A 27,879-nucleotide genomic window follows, 5' to 3' on the forward strand; every position below is an offset into this window, starting at 1 on the left:
TTTTCCCGGAGTGGAATAGTTGTTATATATGCAGTATCACACAGGTGATTTGTTCATGTTCACTTTTTTAAATCATGTGCAATGTTTTCTTTCATTCATTCAACAAATACAGAATACTTGCTGTACACAAGGCAATGTGCTAGGAGCTGTCGATAGTAAAAAGGGGACAAATAAACTATTTAGAGAAATAACAAGGTAGAACAGAGATGGACCACAAAACGGCAGAAAGAAACTTTTCCTGGAATTCAGTTGCAGGAGGGATTGGGGAATCTTAAAGAAAAAAATAGAATTAGGTGGGCTTTCAAAAATTGGGCAAGATTTGGACTGGTAGAGGGGTGTGGGAAAGGCATTCTGAGCCAAGGAATATCAGTGCATGAAGTAGTAAAGATCTAGCAAAAAGGCAGTGGGAGCATGGGGAGGAATTGAGTTCAACAGTTGGAAGTGAAGTTCATAAAGAATGTAGGTTGGGATTTAGATTATGGGGACTTTGAATGCCAAAGTGAGCCTGGACTTAATTTTGTAGGCAACAGGGAGCCACTGAGGCCTTAGCTCAAGGGAAGTGATGAACTAAGCATGCCTCAGGAATATTAAGTAAGTGTGGTTGGGGAGACAGCAGACGCGGGAGGCAAGGAGGCTCCCTGGACAGCAATCACAGAACTAGAAAGGAGCAATGAAGGAATAATAAGAACCTAAGCATGACCTGCTAACTAACATGCGGCGTCCCAACTGTTGGCTCAGACTAGAACAGTGATGGCGAACCTATGACACGCATGTCAGAGGTGACACGCAAACTCATTTTTTGGGTAGATTTTTCTTTGTTAAATGGCATTTAAATATATAAAATAAATATCAAAAATATGTCTTTGTTTTACTATGGTTGCAAATATCAAAAAATTTCTATATGTGACACAGCACCAGAGTTAAGTTAGGGTTTTTCAAAATGCTGACACGCCGAGCTCAAAAGGTTTGCCATCACTGGACTAGAAGCTAATATTTGGGCCATTTTCCCCCCATTCTACTTGGCTTTCCTGTTCATCAGAAAGAATTAACTCCCAGACCAGTCCACACAGGTTATGCTTACGGAATGCTGCTTTCTGCTTCTCTTAGACTCCTTATATAACCCTACACCTGGCTGCTGCCCAGCAGGCATCACTGACGCCCCAGATCCAAGAATAAATCTGCTGATGCAATGCTTCCTGCTGCGTATATGCTGGCAGCTTCTTGGAGGCAAAAAAGGTGGTTGTAGTTGTCTCTCACGATGTTGTAAGATTGCTCAGTTTGGGGTTCTCAGAAGAAAAGTAGTTTTAACTCATGGAAGAAAGATACTCTGTAAGGCACAAGAGCTGGATTCAGGGCTGGGGGTGGGGGGTGGGGAGCGCGGGGGTGCAGAATCCAACTTCCCTGAAATGCTGAAGTCCCTGGATCAGTTAAGTAATTGCAGGCCACAGACACTTTCGTCACAGATTTCTTGACTTCGGACTGCTCGCTTACAAGTTTCCCTGTGCAAGTGGCAGATTTTATTTTAGATAAATGTCTTTCAGCCATCTCAGAAAAACATGGCTAGAGGACACCAATACACAAGACTCCCAGTGCTGAATCTCCCGCAGGAATTCAGCTGGTTTCACCCTCTGCCCCTTGCATGAGCAGCTTTTCCTCAGATGGTGGAGTTAATGAAGTGAACTGAAGCAGTCAGGCCTCCTGGGATGGAAATGTAGTTAAAAGGCCCCGGCATTCCTCTGACTGAGGTCCCGGAAACCGCAGGCTGGAGGAAGACAATTGCTCAGAGAAGGCCACTGACTGAGCTCCATGGCAGAATTTTACTAAAATACACTCAAAGAGCAACACATCATTAGCCAGTGTGGGTTAGGAAATTTGGGATAAAATGTGTGGAACTTGTCAGGGGAAGGAAATGAGCATAACGGGAAATTAAATCGTATATTCACCTCACTATCCCCAGCCAGATAATAAAACAAATAGATGCCAATAGACCAGAAGAACAAGAAAGATTCTCAGGTAATTGTGCAATTAGCCTTAATGGGTGAAGACTAGAGGAAATCAGGTGGTTGAAACTGTTTTTCTCCTCGAGCCCCAATCTTAAATATGGTTATCAAAAAGTGTCATAAACTTTGGTTCCATGTTTAACTTCGAAAGCCAAAGACTCACACAATCCCCAGTACTTGGGTTCTTGGGGACAGTTTAAGAGTTTCATATTCAATTCACCTTTTAAAATTCAAACAAAAATTTCATCTCATTGCTGGCCCGGAGTCACCACCTACTGGCCAGATAGGGAAGTGCATGTATAAAATGTACCTGGTCACACTCCAATGCAAGGAAAAGAGCCAGGCCAAGGGCAAAGATATTAACAATGACTAAGATAGCTAGATCGGAATAGTAATAGATATTAAACACTTGTGGTAAGTCAACAGAAATAAGTCTTAAAATTTCTTCATGGCCATGAGGGATTTACAGAATGAAACTAACATATCTTTATTGATTTCAGAGAGGAAGGGAGAGGGAGAGATAGAAACATCAATGATGAATGATGAGAGAGAATCATTGATGGCTGCCTCCTGCACGTCCCCTACTGGGGATCAAGCCCGCAACCCAGCCATGTGCTTTTGACCAGAATCGAACCCGGGACCCTTCAGTCCGCAGGCTGATGCTCTATCCACTGAGCCAAACCAGCTAGGGCTACAGAACAAAATTAATACAGATATGGGATAGTCACCAGTGTCTACTTTACCAAAACTCCTAATGTCTTCTCTTCCAAGAAATCTCTACTACAGTTAAGATTTCTGAGAACCTTGAAGCCCTGTTTCATGTCTGAGTTAATCAGCAAACATGATCAAGAACATGGGGAGAGAACTAGAGCAGACATCAGCAGCCTTAATGGTTTTGTCTCTTACACACGGGGGTTGGGAGGAAATAATTTGATTGATCTAGACCTTCATTCTCACAACCTTAAAAATGACATTAAGCCCTGGCTGGTGTGGCTCAGTTGGTTGAGCGTCATCCCAAGCCCCAGAAGGTTGCTGGTTCCATTCCCAGTGAGGGAACATGCCCAGGCTGTGGACTCGATCTCCACAGGTGATCTCCACAGGGTGAGGGGAGTGCAGAAGGCAGCCGATCCATCTCACATCAATGTTTCTCCCTCTCCCTCTCCCTCTCCCTTCCTCTCTCTCTAAAAATCAATAAAATATCTTTTTTTTAAAAAATGACTTAAATACCAATATCCCTGTCTTCCAGAGATGACTAGAGAATCAAACCATACCTATGGCTTTAGGTCTGTTGGCTGAAAGTACAATAGTAAGATCCTCCTGAATTATTTCTTATTGCTTCTACTGAGGCATAGCATCGTCGTTAGTCCTAACAACAAAACACTCAGGACACGGAGGATGGTAAAACTCCACTTTATTAAGACAAACAGAGAAGACAGTTCTGCACATGTTAAACACAGCATGGTCAAGCCACCCTGCGTTACTTATGCTAACACACTGCCAGGCGATAGCAGCGCCACCCCGCTGTGCTCCAGGGCTCTGCTACAGGTGGTGTGAGAGTCACTTCATGTGCTAAGGCCTGAAGCTCCCATCCCCTAGATACTTTATTCCCCCTTAACATCCTCCCTTGGGATTAGGATGAGCTACCCTGGAGGAAATAGAACAGCTGGACTTATAACACTGAAAATATTCAGGGACCAAGATTGGTTGTTTTCTGTAAAACGTTAACATCCTCCAGAGGCCTCAGGAGAAGTAATTTCACGTATTCTACCAACCACATGGTAGGTGTGTATATGGGACATAGCACTCAGAAAATTCTGGAGTGGTGGGATCTGAAACACATCGTATAGTACACAATTTATCCCAGAGAAAAACCACAAAGCAACATTGCTCTGCAGCAAAAACAAGTCCAGCAGGTAGGAAGGTAAAACTAGAAAAAGAATCACTTAAGTATTTTGGAAATAGGGCTTTAGAGAAAGACTATAAGGTTTGGAGAATATGTGTCTTCATTTTTCTCCATGCATGAAGCAAAGCACAACAATATCACTACTTAAGCTATGATTTTAAAAACCTGCCTTTTATATAAATATTTAAATGGGTAACAGACACACTAAACTAGAATAAAAATTACCCGTTGGGAAAGCCTGAGGTAATCCTGCAGTTGCCATGTTTCTGAAACTGGTTTACACATAATCAACATGACCCATCTTCCTACAACATTAGTTTTATTCAAAGACTAGGGGGACTTTTTGAGGGGGGAAGGATTAAAAGAAAAATGGACTGGCGGATAGCTATCCTATATAATAAAAGGGTAATATGCAAATTGACCATAATGGCGGAATGACTGGGAAGGACTGGTTGCTCGACACAGGAGCTACCCCCTGGTGATCAGTACACTCCCACAGGGGGGAGCTCCCGCTCAGCCACAAGCTGGGGCTGAAGGCTAGGAATGCAGTGGCGGTGGCAGAAAGCCTCTCTCGCCTCCCTGGCAGCACTAAGGATGTCCGACTGCGGACATCCCCCGAGGGATCCTGGGCTGCCAGAGGGATGTCTGACTGCCAGCTTAGGCCCAATCCCCTGGGAAGCAGGCCTAAGCTGGCAGGTGGACATCCCCCAAGGGGTCCTGGACTGCGAGAGGGCGCAGGCCGGGCTGAGGGACCCTCCCGAGTGTACAACTTTTTGTGCACCGGGCCTCTAGTGTTAATAAATATATTATAGAGAACAAAATAAAAGATCGAGGAAGTAACTTTACTGAGCAGCTTCAAGGATGAATCCATCCTAATTTAAGCATTCTTTTGACTTAGGGTTACGGATAAAAAAGTTTCCAACAAGACGGCTTAGACTCCAGGACCAGTCCAGCACTGACACATGAAAAGGAATCACCTGGCAGGTATGGCCCCAGGAGGTCACAGTTAGTCAGGGCACATGTCCAGGTTATGGGCTTGATCCCCAGTAGTGGGTGTGAAGGAGGCAGTTGATCAATGATACTCTCTTATCATTGATGTTTCTATCTCTCCTCCAAAATCAATTTTAAAATATTTTTATTTTTTAAAAAGGAGAAATCACTGGGTTATAGTTGTGGTCCACCTTCCTGAGGACCGAGCGGGCCACCTACACTCCGATACTGTGACATACAGAATATGGGTGCCCCGGACTGGCTTTTCTGAAACTCTCCTCGGGTAACAGGCAAAAGCTGGTGAATTCTGTGAAGTGAGTAGAATTGTTTTGGGTTACAAAAAGAGGCATTTCTGGCAACCACCACCAGGAAAAGGCAAGTCACCTTCTCACTGAAGATGACCAACCAAGTACTGAAGACAAGCAGCAGCCACTATCTGAAAACTGGTCGGATAGGGTCCTGGTCTTTAAGGGGCAATCAGGTTCTACTGGGGTTTTCCATATCAATAGTGGACTCGGTTTAAGAAGTTTCCAGTTCATTTCTAGAAGTACAAATTTTTTAAATATATGAAAGTAGAGAGATCGGAAAGAAACTCAGCTCTATTCTTTCCAGCCCTCCTTCATGTGGGACTTGCTTGTCTTGCCACTTTCACTTTAGTGTGCTCATACTTCTTCAATTATACTGTTTCCACTTTCTTCCCCCTCACAGACGAGATCCTTAACTGGCTTTTGCTCGACTAACATTCATTCTCTTCCAAACTTTCCTTTCTTTCTTCCTATTTTTCTCTCTCTTTCTTCCTTTTTCTTTCCTTTCTCCCTCCCACCCTTCCATTTTCTCCCTTCCTTTCTCTTCCTCTTTCTCTCCCTTACTTTCTTTCCACCTTAAAAAAACAATAACAAAGAAGTTTTTCATTGGCTTTAGATAATTAAAGCCAAGCAAATAACAAATGCTAGTGTTTTCCTATGGTAACCACATTAAAATAGTTAAATATGGTATCAAGTACCCCTGGCCTCCATCGCCCAGCTCTTTAAGAACTGAGATGGTGCTGACTGTGTTTCAGTTCTGTCCCATCCTCCCCGGCGACCCTTTTCTCCCTTGATTAGTTCCATGGCACTGAAGGCTAAGGAAGAATGGGAGCGGTTAGGTCCAGAAGGGGACTGACCTAGGAGACAGGCTGAAATTGTTTTACACTGTTAGACAAGTAAGAAATGAAAAAGTGTTTGTACTGTTCCCTTTGCAAAACTCTCCTTTCAGGTTCGAACTTGGAACTTTCCAGCTTTGGTCATGTATTTAATGCCCTTAAAGGGTTTGTACTTCTCTCCATACATATCCAGGCGGTTCACTTTGAGTCCTGGAAGGAAGGAAGAATATGACATAAGCATGATTCAAAAGAAGCAGGTAGCATAACTGTTTAAATTCATTTCAATTCAAAGAGTGGGAGAGAGATAGTAGTACCCATGAGCCAAACAAACAAAAAAATTAGCGGACCTGTTCCTAAAGTGGAAGGGCAGAAAGTTATATGCAGACTGAAATGAGGTGCAAGGAAAATAAGAGCACCATGTGTTTTCCTCTAGTTATTGTACTGAATACCTGAATCGACAGTGATAAGATCAAGGAATTAATAATGAAATAAATCACCACTGAATGAATAATGGAAAATAATGAAGAAATGAATGCTTCTTAAGTATTCTCACTATACTAAGCAAAAAAAAAATTTATACCATTTTTTAAAGTTTATTAAGTGTTTTAAGATGAAAGAGTTTTTAAGTAAATTCTAATCACTTAAATTAGACAAAGCCCTTTGGTAAAGAAAAATAGGAACTTCATGTAAAGTTAAAATCATTTCCTCTCTATCTTACAGGATTGTTCAACAGATTGAATAATAGATGAAAAAAGCTTAAAACAGTACCCAGCACACAGTAAATACCCAGTAACTGCTAACTATTATTATTACTACTAGAGGCCCAGTGCACGAAATTTGTGCACTTGGTGGGGAGGGGGCCCTCAGCCTGGATTGCGAGAGGGTGCAGGCCAGGCCGAGGGACCCCACTGGTGCACAATTGGGGCTGGGGAGGGACACTGGAGGGTGGCCAGCCAGGGAGGAACCAAAGGAAGGCTACAGAGCGTGTCCAGCCCATCTCGCTCAGTCCCAATCGGCCAGACCCCAGCAGCAAGCTTACCTAATGGTCTGCCCCCTGGTGGTCAGTCCATGTCATAGCGACTGGTTGACCGGTCGACTATCTGCCCGCTGGTGTCAGTGCATATCACAGGGAGCAGTTGAGTGGCCTTAGCATATTCATTAGCATATTACACTTTAATTGGTTGAACAGCCAACCGGCCGACCGGACACTTAGCATATTAGGCTTTTATTATATAGGATCATCTTGAAGTAAGTATAGATTATAGTGAACTGACTTGGGTAGGCCCAAGGATTCTAAATGATAACAAAAGCAAATGTGGCCCTGGCCAGTATGGATCAGCTGGTTGGAGCATCATCCCATATATCGAAAGGTTGTGGGTTGGATGCCCAGTGAGCACATACCTAGGTTGGGGGTTCAATATCTGGTCAGGGCACAGACATAAGACAATCAATAGATGTTCTTCTTCTCTCTCTCTCTCAAATCAATAAGCATATCCTCCTTGGGTGAGAATTTTTTAAAAAGCAAATGTGAAAGTCTTCTGAAACTGGGGGAAAGGAAAGGAAATTATTCTTTTCAATTACCAGCTGAGAGTACAGAAGCATTCCCACACTGAAGACCCAGGAAAGCCCAAACTGACAACCTAGGATGACTCAGCAACTTCCCAGGAACACCTCTGCCTACCAATATTGTTCCTTTCTCATCTGTGTCTCAGACACTTTTATTCAGGTCCCTTAGGCCAACTTCAAAGCAAGGATTATAAACTTTCCCCAGAAATACGCTAGAAAAGATTTTACTAAAGATTACATATCCTATATAATAAAAGTTAAACATGCAAATTAACCATCCCTCTGCTATGCTGAAACCACGCCCACCAGCCAATCAGGAGTGAGTATGCAAATTAACCCAACTAAGATGGTGGCAGCCACAGAGCTGGAGTGAGCAGGAGGCTTGGGTTGCCCCCAGCGATGGAGGAAGCCAAGCTTCCCACCTGCCCTGGCTGGCCCTGGGTCTGCTCAAGGCTACAAAGTTTCAATTATAGAAGACAAATAAATCCCAGGAGAAAAAAAAAAAAGGAGAGGCTGGGAGCTTGGGTCCCCCAGTTTCACATTTGCTTTTTAAAATGGCCCTCAGCCCCTCACCCAGGCTGGCCAGGCACCCCAGTGGGGACCCCCCACCCTGAAGGGGGTGTGACCAGCCTGAAAACAGACCTCAGCCCCTCACCCAGGCTGGCCACACCCCCATGGGGTGAGGGTCTCTGCTGGGGGGCTTGGTGAGCCTGAAAACAGCCATCAGCCCCTCACCCAGGCTGGCCAGGCACCTCAGCGGGACCCCCACCCTGATCCAGGACACTCTTCAGGGCAAACCAGCCGGCCCCCACCCATGCACCAGGCCTCTATCCTATATAATAAAGGGGTAATATGCAAATTGACCCTAACAGCAGAACGACTGGGAATGACTGGTCACTATGACACACACTGACCACCAGGGAGCAGACGCTCAATGCAGGAGCTGCACCCTGGTTGTCAGTGCTCTTCCTCAGGGGGAGCTCTGCTCAGCCACAAGCCAGGCTGACGGCTGTCAGCACAGCGGTGGTGGTGGGAGCCTCTCCCACCTCCTCAGCAGCACTAAGGATGTCCGACTGCAGCTTAGGCCTGCTCCCCACTGCCAAGCGGACATTCCCCAAGGGCTCCCAGGCTGCCAGAGGGATGTCTGACTGCCAGCTTAGGCCCGATCCCCCGGGGAGTGGGCCTAAGGCAGCAGGTGGACATCCCCCGAGGGGTCCCAGACTGCGAGAGGGCACAGGCCAGGCTGAGGGACACCCCCCCCCCCCCCCCAGTGCACAAATTTTTGTGCACCGGGTCTCTAGTCGGGTAATAAAATCAGTTTCGATAAGCAGGGAGCCAAGAGAAGGTTTTGTGATGTCTGTGACATTTCTGTTCTCTTCAAAGCCATCTAAGCAGTGGGGCACTTACCAGAAATGGCCAGCTGCTGGATTTTAAACTGCAGGTTAATTGTGGGGTTCTCATCTGGTTTGGAAGCTCCAGCCTGAAGACTCATGGTCCCCTTCAAACTTGGTAGCTTTTGGGGATTTATTTTTCCTACATCCCAAGACAGCATCTTCAAAGAAAAAAAAAGTTACAGCAGAACCGTTCATGTGAGGTTGCTGAGCTCTAACCTCAGGGCAACTGTTCCCAATATTATAAGGTGCCTCTAGGGTGTTTCTCAACAGAGAACACGATTTGTTACCATAAAATATCTCCAGGAGAAAACAATGCCCCTATGACTGATCGCCCCTTTCAACAAGGTATAAAGTCTATGGGGAGAGCTTCCACAGAGTTACTTCTACTTATGTCAGCAATTCAAAACCTCCTGCTTATTCTCCTACCTTAGTAACTGGGTCAAATGTGTGTGTCCCCTGAGATGGAGTGAGGCTCATATTCAAGACTCCTTTGGGCATCTGGCTGGTGACAATCACTCCCTCGATGGTCTTCCCCATGGTCTGCTTTGGTCCCACTGTTATTTCAAAGCGTCCAAGTGAACTACTGTCCCGGAAACTGATGTTATGTTTGACATACACTGGAATCGCCACCAGACTGGAAAAGAGACACACAGAAGCCCATTTCATGAATGTTCTGGGAAAATGGCAACCTTTCCTCCTCCTCTGCCCTGTTGGCAGCTTTTCCACCCTTACTTGCTTCCTTATTCCTTATCTTAAAAATTAAGCACAGGAGGGAAAAAAAACACCTAGTAATCTTTGATTTTTTTTTTCTTTTTGTAAAGCTAAGATGCTATCTAGTAAGTAAACTAACTCTTCTTAATAACTCTTTGAATAATATCCATAATATCAAAGAGTATGATAAGCCTACTCTGAGAAAGGCACTATGAACAAAAATTAGGAATCACCATATTTCTGTTTTATTTTGTGACATGTGATTGATAATTATTTGTACTTGGGAGACTATTATTCATACATCATGGACATTTTATAATTTCTTGAACTTTTACCTGACCTCATCTGATCCTTACAAAAACCTATGAAGTAGGGTAGTTGTCATGATTTGACCAAAGAGGAAATAGAGAAGTCACAGAATAATAACAGTTCTTAAAATCTATTAAGCACTTCCTGAGTACCAGTCACTATGCTAAATGCTTGATCTCTATTACCTCATTTAATCCTCCCAATAAGTATGAAATGGGTACTGCTACTGTCCTGATTTTATAGATGAATACTGATATGCTTAACCTCAGTTAAATAACTTGCCCAAGGTCACATACTGAAGGTGGAGCTTAAGTCTAGGCAGTCTGATTCCAGAGCCATTGTTCTCAAGCACTCAGATATTTTTATATATTATTTATTCCAAATCACACCAGAAAGGTATTGGTGGTTCTGAGGTCTCATGGCTCTCTTCAGTTCACATACCTTCTACTGTATACCTTCGACTAAGGGCTCCAAAATCCCCTAGACTCATATTACAGAGAATGTTCAAGATCAAAAACTATTGCATAATTTAATGCTTCTTTGGGGTGCAGGGGCATTGAATACAGGTGTACTCAGATTCCAATTTGAGAAAGAAAATACTCTTGTTTAGACATATAATAATCACAACAAAAATAATAGCAGCAAACTTAATGAGCACTTACTTTGTGATCAGCACTATTTAGATTCTCTTATTTAATCCTCATAATAAGGTACTTTTATTATTTTCAACTTGATGTTAGAAAATAGACACAGCCCAGCCAGTGTAGCTCAGTGGTTGAACTTGGACCTATGAGCCAAGAGGTCACTGTTCGATTCTCAGCCAGAGCATATGCCCGGGTTGCAGGCTCGATCCCCAGTGTAGGGCGTGCAGGAGGCAGCCAATCAACGATTCTCTCTCATCATTGATGTTTCTATCTCTCTCTCCCTCTCCCTTTCTCTCTGAAATCAATAAAAATGTATTTAAAAAAACAAACAATCGTCCTAACCCAGTGGTCAGCAAACTCATTAGTCAACAAAGCCAAATATCAACAGTACGATTGAAATTTCTTTTGAGAGCCAAATTTTTTAAACTTAAACTATATAGGTAGGTACATTGTTATTAACTTAATTAGGGTACTCCTAAGGCTTAGGAAGAGCCACACTCAAGGTGCCAAAGAGCCGCATGTGGCTCGCAAGCCACAGTTTGCAGACCACGGTCCTAACCAGTTTGGCTCAGTGGATAGAGCGTCGGCCTGCGGACTGAAAGGTCCCAGATTCGATTCCGGTCAAGGGCATGCAGGCACATCCCCAGTAGGAGGTGTGCAGGAGGCAAATCGATGTTTCTCTCTCATCAATGTTTCTAACTCTCTATCCCTCTCCCTTCCTCTCTGTAAAAAATCAATAAAATATATTTAACAAACAAACAAACAATCAAACAAAAAAGAAAACAAACATAAAAAGGTTAAGCAACTCACCAGAGTTTACCCAATTAGTACGTATAGAAACTGGAATTTGAACCCTGGTAACTCCACAACCAGAGTTCTTTTTTATATATATATATATATTGATTTCAGAGAGGAAGGGAGAGGGACAGAGAAATAGAAGCATCAATGATGAGAGAGAATCGTTGATCGGCTGCCTCCTGCACGCCCTCCCCCTCCCCTACTGGGGATCGAGCCTGCAACCCGGGCGTATCCCTACCCCAGGAATTGAACCTGGGACTCTTTAGTCCGCAGGCTGACACACAATCCACTAAGCCAAACCGGCCAGGGGCCACAAACCAGAGTTCTTAATCACTATGAATATGGTTTACACACACACACACACACACACACACACACGCACGCACGCACACACACCATTCTTAATAATAAGGCTGCTTACTTCTGGGCACTGACATGGTAAGAGAGCAGGCGAAAGTTTCCATCAGGAGGGATGAAGGAGAGGATGCGCTCAGATTCCCAGCGCTTGAAACGAACACAAGGATGGAAGCTGACATCATCCAGCAACCTGGGGTTCTATAGTTACCAGGCAAGGAAAACCAAGAGATAGGAATTAAATACCCACATTTCTTTCAGGAGTAATTTAGGTGCTATTTTTATTAAAATACATACACACAGACAAATTCTCTGGTTACTTATAGAGAATTCAAGCCTGACACAAGCTGCATGGCTGCCCTTCATTACATCTTCTTGCTCCATTTCATGCTCACCACTCTGTCTTTCCAAAAGCATCTAATTTCCCATCCCAAGAACTGAACCCATGGACCAGGCTTTTACCATGAAGGAAAGGGTAAGGTCTGGCATTCCAGTCAGTTTGACACAAGCATCAATCACCCCCTGGATTTCAGCGGTAATTGTGGAACCTGAGACAGGAACAAGACAAAAAGAAGGTAAGGATTATTGAACTCTTCTCTGTTCTTCCCAACTTATTTCCTTCTTCCCTCCCTCCTTTCATCTCTTCCTTCCTCTATCCCTCCCTCATTCTCTTTCTTCTTTCCTTCTGTCTATACATCCAATTCATCTACTTGCATTGTCCATCCTTCCAAACATTAACCAACCTTATATCAAGTATGAGATACTTAGATGAAGTCATGGGGATAAAAAATAAATGAGATAATTAGTCTAAAGGAGTTTTCAATCTAGTACCAGAATCAAACAGAATATCATTACCCTAACCCAGTGATGGCGAACCTTTTTAGCTCGGCGTGTCAGGATTTTGAAAAACCCTAACTTAACTCTGGTGCCATGTCACATATAGAAATTTTTTGATATTTGCAACCATAGTAAAACAAAGACTTATATTTTTGATATTTATTTTATATAGCACCAGAGTTAAGTTAGGGTTTTTCAAAATGCTGACACGCGTGTCATAGGTTCGCCATCACTGCCCTAACCAATGGTTCAGAAAATTTCGTATCAGAAACTGCTCTCCCTAAGGCCACCAAGGAGCTGTGCTGCTATATGGCATGGACACTTGGTCTTTATCCTACAGGATCTCTCTGTAGCATACGTCACTGTTGACCCCTTCTTCCTTTTCAAAACCTTCCCCTCTCCTCGATTTCTACTTTTCTAGCTCCTCGTCTGCAGTGCCTTCTGCAGCTTTCTTCCTTTTCACATCCTGTAAATGTCTACGCTTTTTCACAGTTCTGAACATCTCTTTCTTCCACTCAACACTCTTCCCTTGGGTTACTTTGCCTACCACCCCCGGCTTCAGTTTTCACTGATGACCAGTTATTTCCTAATATGTTTTTCCGGTTCAGCCAACGGGACAGCTCCACTTGGATTGTCGCAGAGACACTTCAAACTCTCCATGTCCAAGTGAGTCATTATCTTCGCTTCCAGACCTGCTCTTCCTATTTCCCATATCTTCACGATGATACCATCTATCCTGTTGCCTAAGCCAGAAAATCCTGTCCACTTCTAACTCTTCAGTGCCTACATCTAACCAATGATCATTTCCTCTCTTTTATATGACTTCTATCTCTTAAATCTACTCATTCCTCTCCACCCTCACTACCATTGTGGATGTCTATATTTTGTGACTTCAGCAACTGCTTTCCCTGCCTTCAGTCCTACCATTTCAAGCCATTCTTAACACTGCAGCTGGACTGATAGTTCTACACTATAAATCTGTTCAAGTTACTCCCCAACTTAAAACTTTTCCAGTGTTCCAAATAATCTTCCTTAAAATGGCACACAAGACTCTTCACTATCTAGCCATCTAGTAATCGTTGGGGTGTGTTTTTTTATTCTTTATTGAGGCAAAACTTATAGTAAAATGCAAAAATCATAAATGTTCAGCTCAATGAATTTTTAAATATGTACACACTTATGCAATACCACCCACATCAAGATGTGATTCCTTTTTAGCATCCCAGTGTGCTCCTCTTGCCCAACCTAGTTAATCCAAGTCCTTAAAATTCTTACTTCTATTCCCTCAGATTAAGTTGCACTGTTTTCAAACTTCATATAACCATATGCATCTAAGTTTCTTGCTCAATACTGTGAGATTTATTCATGTTGTTGGGCTTGTCAGTATTTCATTCTTTTTTATCACTGTATAGTATTCCATTGTATGACGACATCAAAATTTACATATCATTTCTATTACTAATGGACATCAGTAATATTTCCAGTTTGGTACTAATATGAAAAGCTGCTATGCCTTTTCTTTTTTTTTTTATGCTTCTCAATCCAGTCATACTAAACTACTTTATTTCCCAACAATATTTTATTCATCTTAAAGTGTTTGCACATACTTCACTCCAAAATCCACAAAGGTTTTAATAACTTCTACTCATTCCATTGATAAATCATAAACACTATCACCTCTTTACACTTTGTTCTGGATGGGTGGGATACCCTCTTATCCTCCACCTTTTTACCTTTCTCTCTCCCTCACTGGACTTAAGCAAGCTTTCTGCAGCCAAACTATGTCTTTCTCTCTCTCTATGTAACCCCTTTTTGTCTCCTTTATTTATATAACTTCATCATATTTAACAACCAAATAGCATCATCATCATCATCATCAACATCAGCAGCAGCAACTACCAACATCTCCTTATTTCCCCCTCCTGCTAACCCCTGGTAACCACCATTCTCTGCTCTTATAAGTGAGATCATGCAGTATTGGTCTTTCTGTATCTGGCTTATTTCACTTAGCGTAATGCCTTCTAAGTTCATCAATGTTGTTTAAAATGGCAGGATTTCCTTCTTTTTACAGCTGAATAATATTCCATTGTGTGTGTATATATCTATCTTGCATTTGCTTTACCCATTCATCCACCAACACACATTTAGTTTGTTTCCATATCTTGGCTACTGTGGATAATGCTACATTGAACAGGGAAGTGCAGATATCTCTTTGAGATACTTATTTTATTTCCTTTGGATATAACCAGAAGTGGGACTGCTGGATCATAAGGTAGTTCTGTTTTTAATATTTTGAGGAACCTCCATACTGTTTTCCATAATGGCTGTGCCAATTTACATTCCCACCAACAGTGTACAAGGGTTACCTTTTCTCCACATCATTGTCAACACTTATCTTTTGTCTTTTTATAATGGCCATTCTAACTGGTACAAGGCAGTATTTCCTAGTTTTGATTTGCATTTCCCTGATGATTAGTAATTGTTGAGTACCTTTTCATATACCTGCTGGCCATTTTTATGACTTCTTTTGAAACATGTCATGTACTATGTCCACTTTTTAGTCAGGTTATTTGTGGGGTTTTTTTGTTTTGTTATTGAGTTGTATGAATTCCTTATAGATTTTGGATAGTAACCCCTTATCAGATACATGGTTCACAAGTATCTTCTCCCATTTATAGGATGCCTTTTCACTCTGTTGATTGTTTCTTTGTTGTACAAAAGCTTTTTAGTGTGATGCAATCCCATTTGCCTATTTTTGCATTTGTTGCCTTTGCTTTTGGTGTCATATCTAAAATAAATCGTTGCTCAGACCAGTGTCAAGAAGCTTTTTCTCTATCTTTTCTTCTAGTGGTTTTATAATTTCATGTCTATGTTTAAGTCTTTAATCCATTTTGAGTTGATTTTGTCTGTGGATATATGTCTGTGAATATTCAGTTTCCCCGACACATTTAATGAAGAGACTCCTTTCCCCATTGTGTATTCTTGGTACTCCTGGTGAAGATCAGTTGATTATAAATGTATGGTTTTACTGGTATTTCTGAGCTCTATATTTTGTTTCATGGGTCTATATGTCTGTTTTTATTTCAGATGCATACTGTTTTAATTAATGTAATTTTATAACATATTTTGAAATCAGGAAGTGTGAAGTTTCCAGCTTGACTCTTCCTGCTCAAGACTACTTTGGCTACTTGGGGTCTTTTTTAGTTCCATATGACTATTAGGATTTTTTTTTCTATTTCTATAAAGAGTATCATTGGGATTTTGATGGGGATAGCATTGAATCTATAGAATGCTTTGGGTATTGTAGACATTTAATAATGTAATTCTTCTACTCCATGAATACAGGTGTCTTTCCATTTATCTGTGTCTTCTTTAATTTTCTTCATCAATGTTTTATAATTTTCAAGATACAAATCTTTTACTTCTTTGCTTAAGTTTATTCCTTAGTCCTAAGTATTTTATTCTCTTTGTTGCTATTATAAATGGAACTGTTTTCTTAATTTCATTTTAGGATAGTTTGTTGTTTGCATATAGAAATGCCACTAATTTTTGTATGTTGATTGTTTTTTCTACAACTTTATTGAATTTATTTTTTTAGTTCTAAGAGCTTTTTGTTGAATCTTTAGGGGTTTGTCTATATTAATAAAAGGCCTGTGGCCATAACACCATAACACCGTAATGACCAAAGACCAGTGCGGGTGGGCAGGGCGCGTGGGTGGGGTGGGGGGGCTGTGCGATTTTGCACGCTGGGCTTCTAGTACATATATAATCATGTCATCTGCATCATAATATTTAAGTTCATTCCTAGTACCCAGCATAATTCCTGACATAAAGTAGGCACTAAGTTGAAATGAATGATTTTGAATGGGGGATAATTCTGCTAATAGAAAGCATTCTAAAAAGGGGGCCTCTTTCTATTTTCATAGTTTAAAAGATACATTAAAAATACCTACCTGATTTATCAATGATGGCATCAATCTCTTCAATCACATCAAAATAGGCCTCATTGTTGGTGTATTTCACCCCAGTCCGTCGCCACGGCACCACTGACAGCTGTCCAGTGGGAAGCTGGTCACCCACATTGGTGCTTCCTAAGACAATGAATATTACTGTAATTTAATTCCAATTTGATGATTGGATGTAACCAATTATCTAATAATTATAGAATACTTCCCTAGAAGTTTCTATGCTTCCACTATTCAAATAACTTTTCAAAAAAAACGAGTTTTCCCAACTTCTATATGGGTAACCTAGTTTACTTTAAAAACTTGTCGCCATCTGGTCTGCCTTCTCAAGCAAAATAAAGGTTAAGAAAGTTACCTGAGAAACAGATATCATATTTTGGTTTTGAAAGTAACTTGAACTTGGTCTCTCAAATTCCACAATAGCTTGCAGCTTAAATGTATTGGCTTTCAGTGGAGATGGTAATCTACATATTGCTATAAAATTTTCATGGGTAAAAACAATATTCTAATTTGAGGTAGGTTCTTAGGTACATTTATGCTAGGTATTAAAATGTACACATCAATATAATCTCTCTCACACTAATACTTAAATTTAGGGAAAAAAATACAAATTAGATCTTTCCCTATCTATAAGAATTATAAGAATTATAAATCAATTCCTTGCCTTGTTTTTCCCCCACAGGCATCAAAATATTTTTTTAATTCAAAGGTTCTATATAATAAATTATGAAGTATTATAACTAATTAAAATATATTTCCTTCTTCTGTAAACTGGATCTTTTTAACCTAAAGAAAGAAACATTAAATACACATATATTCAGCATATTTACAAAACATTTCAGCTTTTCAAAAGTGGTTCTCAGATACCTTTTTCTAGATTTAAGTGAGATTCTGAAAAATGACTCAATAATATTCATAAATGATTCAGATACTAATAAAGCTCTCTAAGGTTTAAAATAAGCCCCAAATATTGAAAATCCCAACAAATGTGTTTTCTTAAAAAGATGCTCTATATATTAAAACATCTCATCAAGCTATCATAATTAAATCAGTATGATAATAAGGCAGGAAAGCCTAAAAAACAGAAGACCAAGAATCCATAATGACTTAGTACAAGATAAAAAATACCATTTGAAAACAGGGAAAAAAGATAAATTATTCAATATGTGGTGTTAGAAAAGTGACTGAAAATTTGGGGAAATAAACCTAGAGCCTTACCTCTTATTGATTAACAAGATAATTTCCAAGTAGATTAAAAAATTAAATCCAAAAATAAAACCACAAAAGAATTACAAGAAAATTCACTTTAAAAAAAAAGACTTTCCATCTCCAAGATCCAAAAGGCATTCTCCTGTGCTTTCTTCTAACAGTTATAAAGTTTGTGTTTAACTCTAATCTAATTGGATCTTATTTCATTTCATGTATAGAATGAGTAGAGAGACTTCATTTTATTTCTATATCAAGGCTGACTGCCCCAATACAATAAATATGTTTAACAACTGGCCCTTGGCTCACTGATTTGATATATGACAACATCTATCTATATCACATTTCTATAAATGCAAGAGTCTGTTTCTAGTCTTTCTATTTTATCCCAGTCATCTATTTGCCTATTACTGGGCCAATACTATATTTCTTAAATTACCAAAACTTCATGATATGTCTTGTATTTGATAACACACACACATTTTCTCTCTTGTTATTTTTTTTAAATATTTATTTTCAAAACCATCTTAGTTTTTCTCTCTCTCTTGGTTTTTATAACTCATATCTATTCTATGAGTTTTTGTCTCAAGCACCATATGAAATTGAGATATATATATATATATATATATATATATATATATATATATCAATATTTGACAAGGAAAAGCCTTTCCACCCCTTTGTAATTCTTTTTCAAAATTGTCCTGGCTATTTGTGCATATTTATTCCTTTTAAAATGAATTTTCCAATCATTTTGTCAAATTCTAAGTAAACCCTGTTTATATATTAGCAAGACCCAAAATGTAAAGCCTTAAAGAAAAATGATTAATTTTATTAAATAAAAAAATGTTTAAATATGACCAAATAAACCATACCATATACAATGTCAAATGACAAGACAGATTGTGAGAAAATATATATAATAGAGTATTCAAAATATGTAAGGAACTCCCACAAACTATCATGTATATTTCCAAAATATATGGTAGTTTAATATCCTTAAATGAAAGGAATTATCTTAAACTAAAATAAAAAAAAACAATTTCAACAACAAAAATAATGGGCAAAAGACACAAGAAGTAATTCACAATAGAGAAAAAACAGTCAATAAACACTTGAGTAGGTTTTAACTCCCTTAGTCATAAAAAATGAGTGTGTAAATAACAAGATACCACTAAATTATCAAATGTCAAACTTTTTAATAATAATAATGATAGGGTTGGCTAGGGAGCATAGAAATTGCTACTGAAAGTATAAATTAGTATAACTTTTCTGGAGCACAATTTGGCACAATGCATTAAGTCCATAAAATGTGCACACCCTTTGGTCCAGCAGTTCTATTTCTCGTACTGAAAATAAATCATTCTAATATACACAAAGATTTAAGTATAAGAATGCTAATTCCTTGATATTTAAAAGAACAAAAAATCAGAAACAGCATAAATAGGGAATCAGTAAATAATTTAGGGTCTATTCCATATGGCAGAAAATTGTAAAGTCACTAAAAATGGTGTAGAAGAATAGTTGTCCTAATTGGATAGTGTTCATATATTGATAAAAGGTAAGTTTTAAGATATATATAAGTTGTTTAAAAAAATTCTATCCATTCATCTATAATCTGTTTGTCTAGAAAAGACAAAAAGTATATACACCAGTATGTTAAAAGTATAATGAGATTAAGAATTAATTTCATGTTCTTTGTGCTTTTCTGTATTTCCAACATGCCTACAATAATCGTGTATTTCTTCTGTAATCAGAAAAAAATTATTTTTAAAGGAGAACATTTCATCTGTTATTGAAATCAGGGTATTTTCCACATAATTAAAATCTACTTCAGTTCATACTCAAAGACTATAAAGAGCAAAATTAAAGCATCTGTATATCTGAGATCAAAGATAAGCACTCAAAACAACACACACACCAGACCAAGCCACACCCACGATGGCAGCAGTTTTCTGTGGGTTTCCCCTTTCTCCATACCTGTTATGGTGTTGACAACTGTTCGGAGGATAGTGGGAGGCTTTATCAGTTCTTTGAGGATGTTTGATTCGGTAGCTAATGGAAACCCATTATCAAGCATCTCTTCCAATACTTCATAAACCACAACCACATTGTCTTTGATCACTGGCTCTGAACAGACTCCAAAATAATCCTGATGAAAATACAAAATGTGTATTTATCACTCAGATACTGTAATAAGTGATAGAATGTTCCTAGAGAATAAGGATCTAGTCCTGCCCATATGTGTTTACTCAATGTTTGGGATATTCTTCTACAATAAGGAAATGAAGTACAATCATAGTTCTCGTAGGTGAAAAAAAATACCAGACTGGCTTATAGTACTAGTGTCATTATAACTTCTTTTATAAACTAAAGTCAGTCATTTAACTTCTATGGGTTAGTTTCTTCAACTAGATATGTAGAATACAAAACTGAATCAAGACTATTATGTGTGCTTATGAACAAGAATTTGAAAGAACTATGATAATACTTAATATGACATAGATTAGACCTGAAAATCTTTTTAACCTTTACTGTGTACTTCTATCCTATATAATAAAAGCCTAATATGCAAATCGATCGAACAGCAGAACAACCGGTTGGTGGGGGGTGAGGCCGGTGAGTGGGCGGCACCAGGCCAGCCAAGGCGGGTGCCAGCGGGCAGAGGGAGGGGACGGCGATTGGGGGACGGCATCGACTGGTGGTGGTGGAGGGGCGATCGGGGGGCAGGGCCGGCTGCTCACCAGCCGGCACCGTCCACTGATCAGCCCGTGCATCACCTCCTGCAGAGGGAGGCTAGACTGACTGCTGTCAGTTGGCCATACCACAAGGGCTCCTGGTCTGCAAGAGGGCCTAGGCCAGGCTGAGGGACCCGCCACGTGCACAAAACTAAGGGCCTCTAGTTCCTTAATAAGAATTTAGAGGAAAATAGGAGGAAAACCAAGATGGCGGCATATCACACCAGAAAATCACTTTAGATCATCCCTACTCTAAGATGCTAGGATTCTAAGAATGTTTTGTTCTTTGATTAACAAAGGCTGAACTTAGATACTAAATTATCTGGGGTGTGGAAAAGCTCTGGATTCCAAATCAGAAGACCTAGGTTACAATCTTAATTGTGACTTACTAGGTTACTAGATTAAGTCATACTAACCAATTTGGGTCTTGATTTCTTTTATAATCAGGATAATACCATTGGACATAGGATGTTGTAAGAACTAAGCATGATTGATTAAATGATAATATATGCAAAAGTGCTTTGTAAACTATAAAGCACTATGTAAAATTCAATGCACGATGATGAAATAATTTAGAAAGAAATGCTGCGGTCATTTCGTGTGCCCTTCTAGGAATGTCAGTGATGTCTTTTACTGGAACTAAGAGATAGTCATATAACCTCCTTGAATTCATCCAAGGAAGGGAAACTGACCCCTTTTTGAGAAAGCCCATTCTATTCATGGACAGCTCAGATTATTAGAAAGTTCTATTGCTAAACTAAAATTTGCTTCCTAGATCTTCCTTAAAGAAATAGTTTATAGAATAGCCCCATAGTTAACTTGAAGACAACTACAGGATTTCATTTCAACATTTTTTCTCAGGGCCAAACTCCCTGTTTGATCTTTCTACTATTCATGCTATAGTATGGTTTCTAGATCATTTCACCATCTTGCCATGTCTTTGAATATGCTCTGGATTTCCAATATTCTCCTCAAATTATGACATCCAAAATTGATCATGGACTCCAGATGTGATCTAAATCACATCAGATAATGTCAATTATCGAAGCCATTCCAATATCCAAGAACACTTAGGAATGTGTTTCTAAAACAAAAAGATTGCCCAAGCCAGTTTTGCTCAGTGGACAGAGCATCAGTCTGGGGACTGAAAGGTCCTGGGTTCGATTCTGGTCAAGGGCACATACCTCGGTTGCAGGCTTGATCCCCGGCCCTGGTCAGGGCAAGTGCAAGAGGCAACCAGTTAATATTTCTTTCTCTCTATCTCTCCCCCTCCCTTCCACTCTCTCTTAAAAATCAATGGAAAAATAACCTCAGGTGAGGATTAATAACAACAAAAGAATAAAGATTGATATTCCTAATTAAAATAAATAAATAAATAAATAAATAAATATAATAAAACAAACAGATTTCTCCTTTAAAAAATGAGGACTTAAGAGAAAATAAAAGTTATATTTTCCTTCCCAAGACTGATTTTATTTTGAAAAATAAGTAAAACACCTCACTAGATTTTATAAATCAGGCAGAATGTGAACTCAGCAGTTGGAATGGAAACTTATTAATATGACAAAATGCTACAGCAAAAGTACTTGTAATTATATAGCTGAAATTCTTCCATTATATTCCAGTCCTAGAAATATAATACAGCCAGAGAGAACGACATCAGATAAGACACCAAAATCATGATATATCCATTTACTTTTAACAAAACTTTCAAAGACAACAAGCTATGAAATCCCAAACTTCTAAACAAGCCACTGTACTGTTTTGTCAAATTCCTCTGTGGTTTCAACTAGATTAAACAACTTTTCTCACTTCCTGTCTTATAATTAGATAATATCGCTATGGCAATATGAAGCTCATGTCAAGTTTCACCAATGGGGCTGTAAATCTTAGAATGGGGTAAAGTACCATATGTGGAGATCATAATGGGTCCCAGTTAGAGTGGTTTAAGGCCATAACTACTGAGTTCTTTCACTTACAGTTCTTCCACATACTGGGGCTCAGGTTTTCACTATGTGAAGGAACTAGTATGCCACATGAGAACTAGAATCCCAGAATACTAGTACCAGAAAGTATCTGTGGGAAAAATTATAAATTATAATTCTCTTGGAATGAAAGCTGTTCCAGACATGTGATCTACATATAAGTGCAAATGAAAGGATGCTTTGATGTGTTTTTCAATTTTCATCACAACATTTGGGTAGTCATTCTCTTCTTCTCCAGTTCTACAATCTCTGTATTCATGGGACTAATTCCAGACCTCACATGACATAGAAGTTGAATCAAAGGGCCCTTGCTTCTCATTTATCATTTCAGTTATGCAAATACCACAAGTGTTAGAAGTTGAGCAAGTCTTTTGGGGAGAGGATTCCACTGAATCCAGAGTCTGGGCAGCCTAAAATCTTATGCTATAAATGGTGCTGCCATTGTAGTATAACTTACCTCCCCTATACCCCACTGCCCAAAAATGTTCAAATCTATTCCTGAAAGAAAAACTCAAAATGAAAACTGTATCATGTAAAATGTGTTACTTAAATTTGGGGGTGGGGGGGTGTACAGAAGATTTCCCACCTTAGGTTTGCAATAAGAGCTCATCACTAGTATTCCAATGCTGTGGATAAGTACCCCAAACCCAAGATGAAATACAGGTTCACAAATTACCCCTGCCAGGGAGAGTAGATAAGCATTACTTAACATCTCTACTTTAAAAAAATATATATCTTTATACACTTACCACTTTTTGATGTGACTCAAAGCAATATAATTAACAATGGTTAACATCAAGTCCACTATTAAAAACAAAAATAGCCCTAGCCAGTTTGGCTCAGTGGATAGAGCATCAGCCTGAGGACCGAAGGGTCCCAGGTTTAATTCCGGTCAACGGCAGGCTCCTCCCTGGGCCAGGCCCTGGTCGGGGCTCGTGCAGAAGGCAACCAATCGATGTGTTTCTCTCAAACTGATGTTTCTCTCTGTCTTTCCCTCTCTCTTCCACTCTCTCTAAAAATCAATGGAAAAATATCCTCAGGTGAGGATTAAAAAAACAAAACTAAAGTCCTCTGATTTGTGAACAGAACATAAGACAATTCCAATTTCCAGAACTAAAATGAATGCACACTATCATACTGAGTAGGGTGGCTTTCTCATGCAACAGGTTCAAAAGTATTCAATTTGTCATTCTAGATCAGCGGTTCTCAACCTGTGGGTCCCGACCCCTTTGGCGGTCGAACGACCCTTTCACAGGGGTCGCCTAAGACCATCCTGCATATCAGATATTTACATTATGATTCATAACAGTAGCAACATTACAGTTAGGAAGTAGCAACGAAAATAATTTTATGGTTGAGTCACATGAGGAACTGTATTTAAAGGGCCAGAAGGTTGAGAACCACTGTTCTAGATGCAGCCAATTCAATAAGTAGAATCAAGAATCTTATCAGATGGGAAAGGAAGTGAACATTGTCAGAGTTTTTATTTATTTATTTTTAATGTCTTCCTTTTTGGTTGTTAATACTCATCCAAGGATATTTTGCCATTGATTTTTTAAAAAAATATTTTTATTGATTTCAGAGAGGGAGAGGGAGAGAGAGTTAGAAACATCAATGATGAGAAAGAATCATTGACTGGCTGCCTCCTGCATGCCCCCTACTGAGGATTGAGCCTGCAACCAAGGCATGTGCCCTTGACCAGAATCGAACCCAGGTCCCTTGAGTTCACAGGCCAGCGCTCTATCCACTGAGCCAAACTGGCTAGGGCATTGCCATTGATTTTTAGAGAGTGGATGGGAGGGGGAGAGACAGAGAGAAAGAAATATCAATGTGAGAGCCACACATCGATTGGTTGCCTCCTGCACAGGGATCGAGCCTGCATCCAAGGTATGTGCCCTTGACCAGAATCAAACCCAGGACCCTTCAGTCTGAGGGCCAATGCTCTATCCACTGAGCAAAACTGGCTAGAGCAGTTTTGATTTTCTTTTTTTTTTTTTTAAGTTTCTTAATTGAGATGAATACAATGAAAACAGAATAAGGAAGACACTTTATCATGTAAGTGCATGAACCTCCTCACAATTACGCACCTGAAATGTGTCCACTACCCGGTGAAGGAACTCAATGACAAACAGAGGTGGGACCTCTGTCTGGATCACAGCCACAAAAAAGATCTTGTGCCGGTACACACTTAAGAGATAGTGGTGAGGGGTGGGGATGACAGGCGGTACATTTTCTGCCTCAGTGGCTCTCTCTTGTGCCTCAAAAAAGTAATCACAAACAGAACGGCTGACCACGCTTTTCCAATGTTTCTCCAGGAAAATATCTCCAGAGGAGTTGATCAAGAAAAGGCTATGAATCATGGTGGAGACTGTCAGTGAGAGAGGAAAGTCTTTTTCAGTCTGCACGCCTCAGGACTCTACAAATTTTCAACCCTAGAAAAAAAAAAGTTATGATTAGCTCCATTCAACCGAAACACCTTCCGCCTCTTTTCCAGCAGTCCAAGTCTTACCCATCTTTCAAGACTAGACTCAAGTCTTCCTCTACTACATGAGCCTGAAGTATCCCTCCCTAGAATTCCTAAGGATCATTATCAGCCATCTTGTGTGTCAATCAATCATATACTGCCAGTTGTCCTTACTAGTGCCTCAATCATGTCCATTTAAAATTCAATTTAATTTTTGGATGGGTATTTTCTCAACTAGACAGGAAGCTCCTTGAGAAAAAAAAGACCAGGTTTCATGTTTTTTGTTACCTCATTGCACAGTGCCTCCTTGCAAATAAGAGGGCACCAAAGAATATTAATGAGTTTCATGTTTTTGGTCACAACTCACACACATATAAGAAATGTTTATGGTTGTGTAGTCTCATATGGTAGCCATTAGCCAAGTATGACCAACGAGCACGTGAAATGTGGCTGGCCCAAATTGAGATGTTCTGTAAGTGTGAGACACACACCAGATTTTGAAGGCTTTGTATGAAAATGAGAATTTATAATATCTTCCCAATAATATCTTCCCAATAATTTCATATTGATAAAGTAATATTGATTTAATTTTGATTATATTTAATATTGATATTTTGTATAGATGGGGTTAAGTAAAATACATTAAAATTAACTTAACCTTTTTGCTTTTTAAAATGTGGTTACTAGAAAATGTGAATTTAGTATACAGCATGTGGCTCGCATTATATTTCTATGGGACAGCGCTGGTCTATGGAAGGGAAAGCTGCCATTGTGGTCTGATTCATTCAGTCAACCCCCGTTTTCTAAGTATTTGTTATGCACAAGGCTCTGTGTTAGATGCCTTTTTAAAAAATCCCTCTCGGGGAGACCCCTGGTCCCTCAGGCTACAGCATCTCTACGGTACCAGTTCCCAGGATGAGGCGGCTGCACTGTATCCCAACTGTGTCCACTCTGCGAACTGGCCCAGGAGGTTACACCGCAGAGGCCTGCTGTGCCAAGTGCCCGGCGCCAGCTTACTCCCTCTGCCCCAGGACAGCGGGAGGACGGGGAAGCCGAGAGGAGCTAGGACGTGGAGCAGAGACAGCTGCCCAAGTGGGTTCGTTTTGCGCTGGTCCCAGCCCAGCCGCCTGTGAGCCACAGCCGACAGACACCGCTTGAGGCCGGGTGGCAAAGGGGGTAGATTTAAGGTGTGTGCACGTTCGGGAGGCAAAAGGAGCGGACAGGTTGCACACTGCGTTGCCATGGCAACAGTATCCCCTCCTCCCTCAGCCAGCATCCCGGAGCGGGCCACCTTCCCCGCCCGGTACCCAGTCCCTTACCTCTCCCCGCAGCATCCCGCCGCGCGGAGGTTCAGTCTGGTGGCATCTCGTGACCCGGCCTCTGCCCCGCTCGCCCCGCCCCACCCTCGCGCGCCCTGGCCGCCACCCCGGTGGGCTGTGAGCGCACGTCACCCCCTCCCCAGACCCAGGTCGCCAGCCCTCCTCACCCGGCCTTGCTCTTCGCAGCGCCCACCTTTCCACTGCGCGGACAGGCCCCGCCTCCCCATTGCCCCCCGCGCGCGCACCGGTCGCCGCCCGCCCGCTGATTGGCCGGCCTGGCCCGCGACGGAGGTCTGAAAGCCGCGGATTGGACTTCAGTGTTCCACCCCTCCCCTCAGATTGATTGCGGTTCGTGGCTCACCCAGTTCTTCGGCTCGAGCTCCCAATGGGCCCTTATCGAGGTTTCGTTCATCTCCGATTGGTGCAGCTCTGTGACTCCAAGCCCTGATTGGCTGTCGTGAGCAGTCGGCTGGCCGCCAGTCACAAAGGCCTGGCCGGCTGTTGCTGGCAGCTGCAGAACCGCGGGATGTGCCTCCAGGGGATGCTAAAAAGTGTGATTTCCGGGGCATTGATTTATCTAATAGCGTATCATGGATAATGAATCATGAGCCGTAACAACTACTCTCCGTTAGATAAGTGCATTTAAAAAGAGACGTGATGCCCTTTCATTTATGTGCATTGGGTATAGTAAAGGTGATGGGCGGTCGAGCCTCTCATCCAGAGCTCTGGACCTGGATTCTGGAGGCTTCTTTCAGCCCCAACAAGACCACCACCTGCTTAACCTTGGGCAAGATACTTAACCTTTAAGAATCTCAGTTAGGTGCGAGGCAGGTATCTCTCCAAATTGCATTGAAGCGCTAATGATGTTGATATTACTATTATTTTAAGTGATTCAAGTCATTGTGCTCCAGAAAAGCAGAGTAGAGGTCAGAAAACAAGATTCAACTTCAGCTTTAAAAAGTAGTTATTAAATAAGGTGAGATAAGGAAAGTATTTGCCTTGGTTCCTGGCACATTGTATGTGTTCAATACAATGCTGAAGTGTGGTGATGGTGGTAATGATGTCTACCTAGACCAGGAGGATGTCACCCTGACTGCTTCACTTTTCACGTTGGTAAAAGGGAGCGTGAGCAGCAGCTACTCCTTACACAGGACCATAATAGATGTTTGTTGAAGATGGCGTGCATAGTTTTCTGCCAGACTTGCTAAGGGCAGATAGTTGGCTAATTTTGAACTGAGTAAATGAGAAAACCCAAAATCAAAATGGCTGGATGATGTGGCATCCCATAAGGGAGCTTAGGGGATCCGGTGCCAGACTGCCTGAGTTTGAAGTGCTCCAACACTTACCAGCTGTGCTACCTTGAGAAAGTACCTTAACTTCCCTAAACTTCAAGTTCGTCACTTCTCAAATAAGGACACTAATAGTACAAACTTTTTATTTTATTTTAAATATATTTTTATTGATTTCAGAGAGGAAGGGAGAGGGAGGGTGAGAGAGAAGCGCCAATGATGACAGAAAATCATTGATCAGCTGCCTCCTGCTCGCCCCTCTCCTG

General features: G+C 40.8%; 1 protein-coding gene across 3 annotated transcripts; it reads right to left on the reverse strand.

Annotated features, from left to right (window-relative positions):
• Nucleotides 1-5,039: 5,039 nt before the first annotated feature.
• On the reverse strand, nucleotides 5,040-26,794 carry AP3M2 (adaptor related protein complex 3 mu 2 subunit). Of its 3 annotated transcripts, none has more exons than XM_023760850.1 (9): nucleotides 26,686-26,794; nucleotides 24,629-24,973; nucleotides 19,799-19,970; nucleotides 16,601-16,738; nucleotides 12,273-12,358; nucleotides 11,878-12,011; nucleotides 9,421-9,628; nucleotides 9,008-9,152; nucleotides 5,040-6,244 (listed from the first exon to the last, which is right to left on the reverse strand). In XM_023760850.1, exons 2-9 carry the CDS (start codon nucleotides 24,899-24,901, stop codon nucleotides 6,144-6,146), a joined length of 1,257 nt encoding a protein of 418 aa, XP_023616618.1. In that variant the 5' UTR covers nucleotides 24,902-24,973; nucleotides 26,686-26,794; the 3' UTR covers nucleotides 5,040-6,143. The 3 variants fall into 3 exon arrangements, with proteins under 3 accessions (XP_023616618.1, XP_006097118.1, XP_014318385.1); XM_006097056.3 differs by lacking the exon at nucleotides 26,686-26,794 and adding an exon at nucleotides 26,492-26,534; XM_014462899.2 differs by lacking the exon at nucleotides 26,686-26,794 and adding an exon at nucleotides 26,325-26,374.
• Nucleotides 26,795-27,879: the final 1,085 nt, after the last annotated feature.

This window comes from Myotis lucifugus, unplaced genomic scaffold (assembly GCF_000147115.1).
Source record: "Myotis lucifugus unplaced genomic scaffold, Myoluc2.0 scaffold_194, whole genome shotgun sequence".
Classification (NCBI taxonomy): domain Eukaryota; kingdom Metazoa; phylum Chordata; class Mammalia; order Chiroptera; family Vespertilionidae; genus Myotis; species Myotis lucifugus.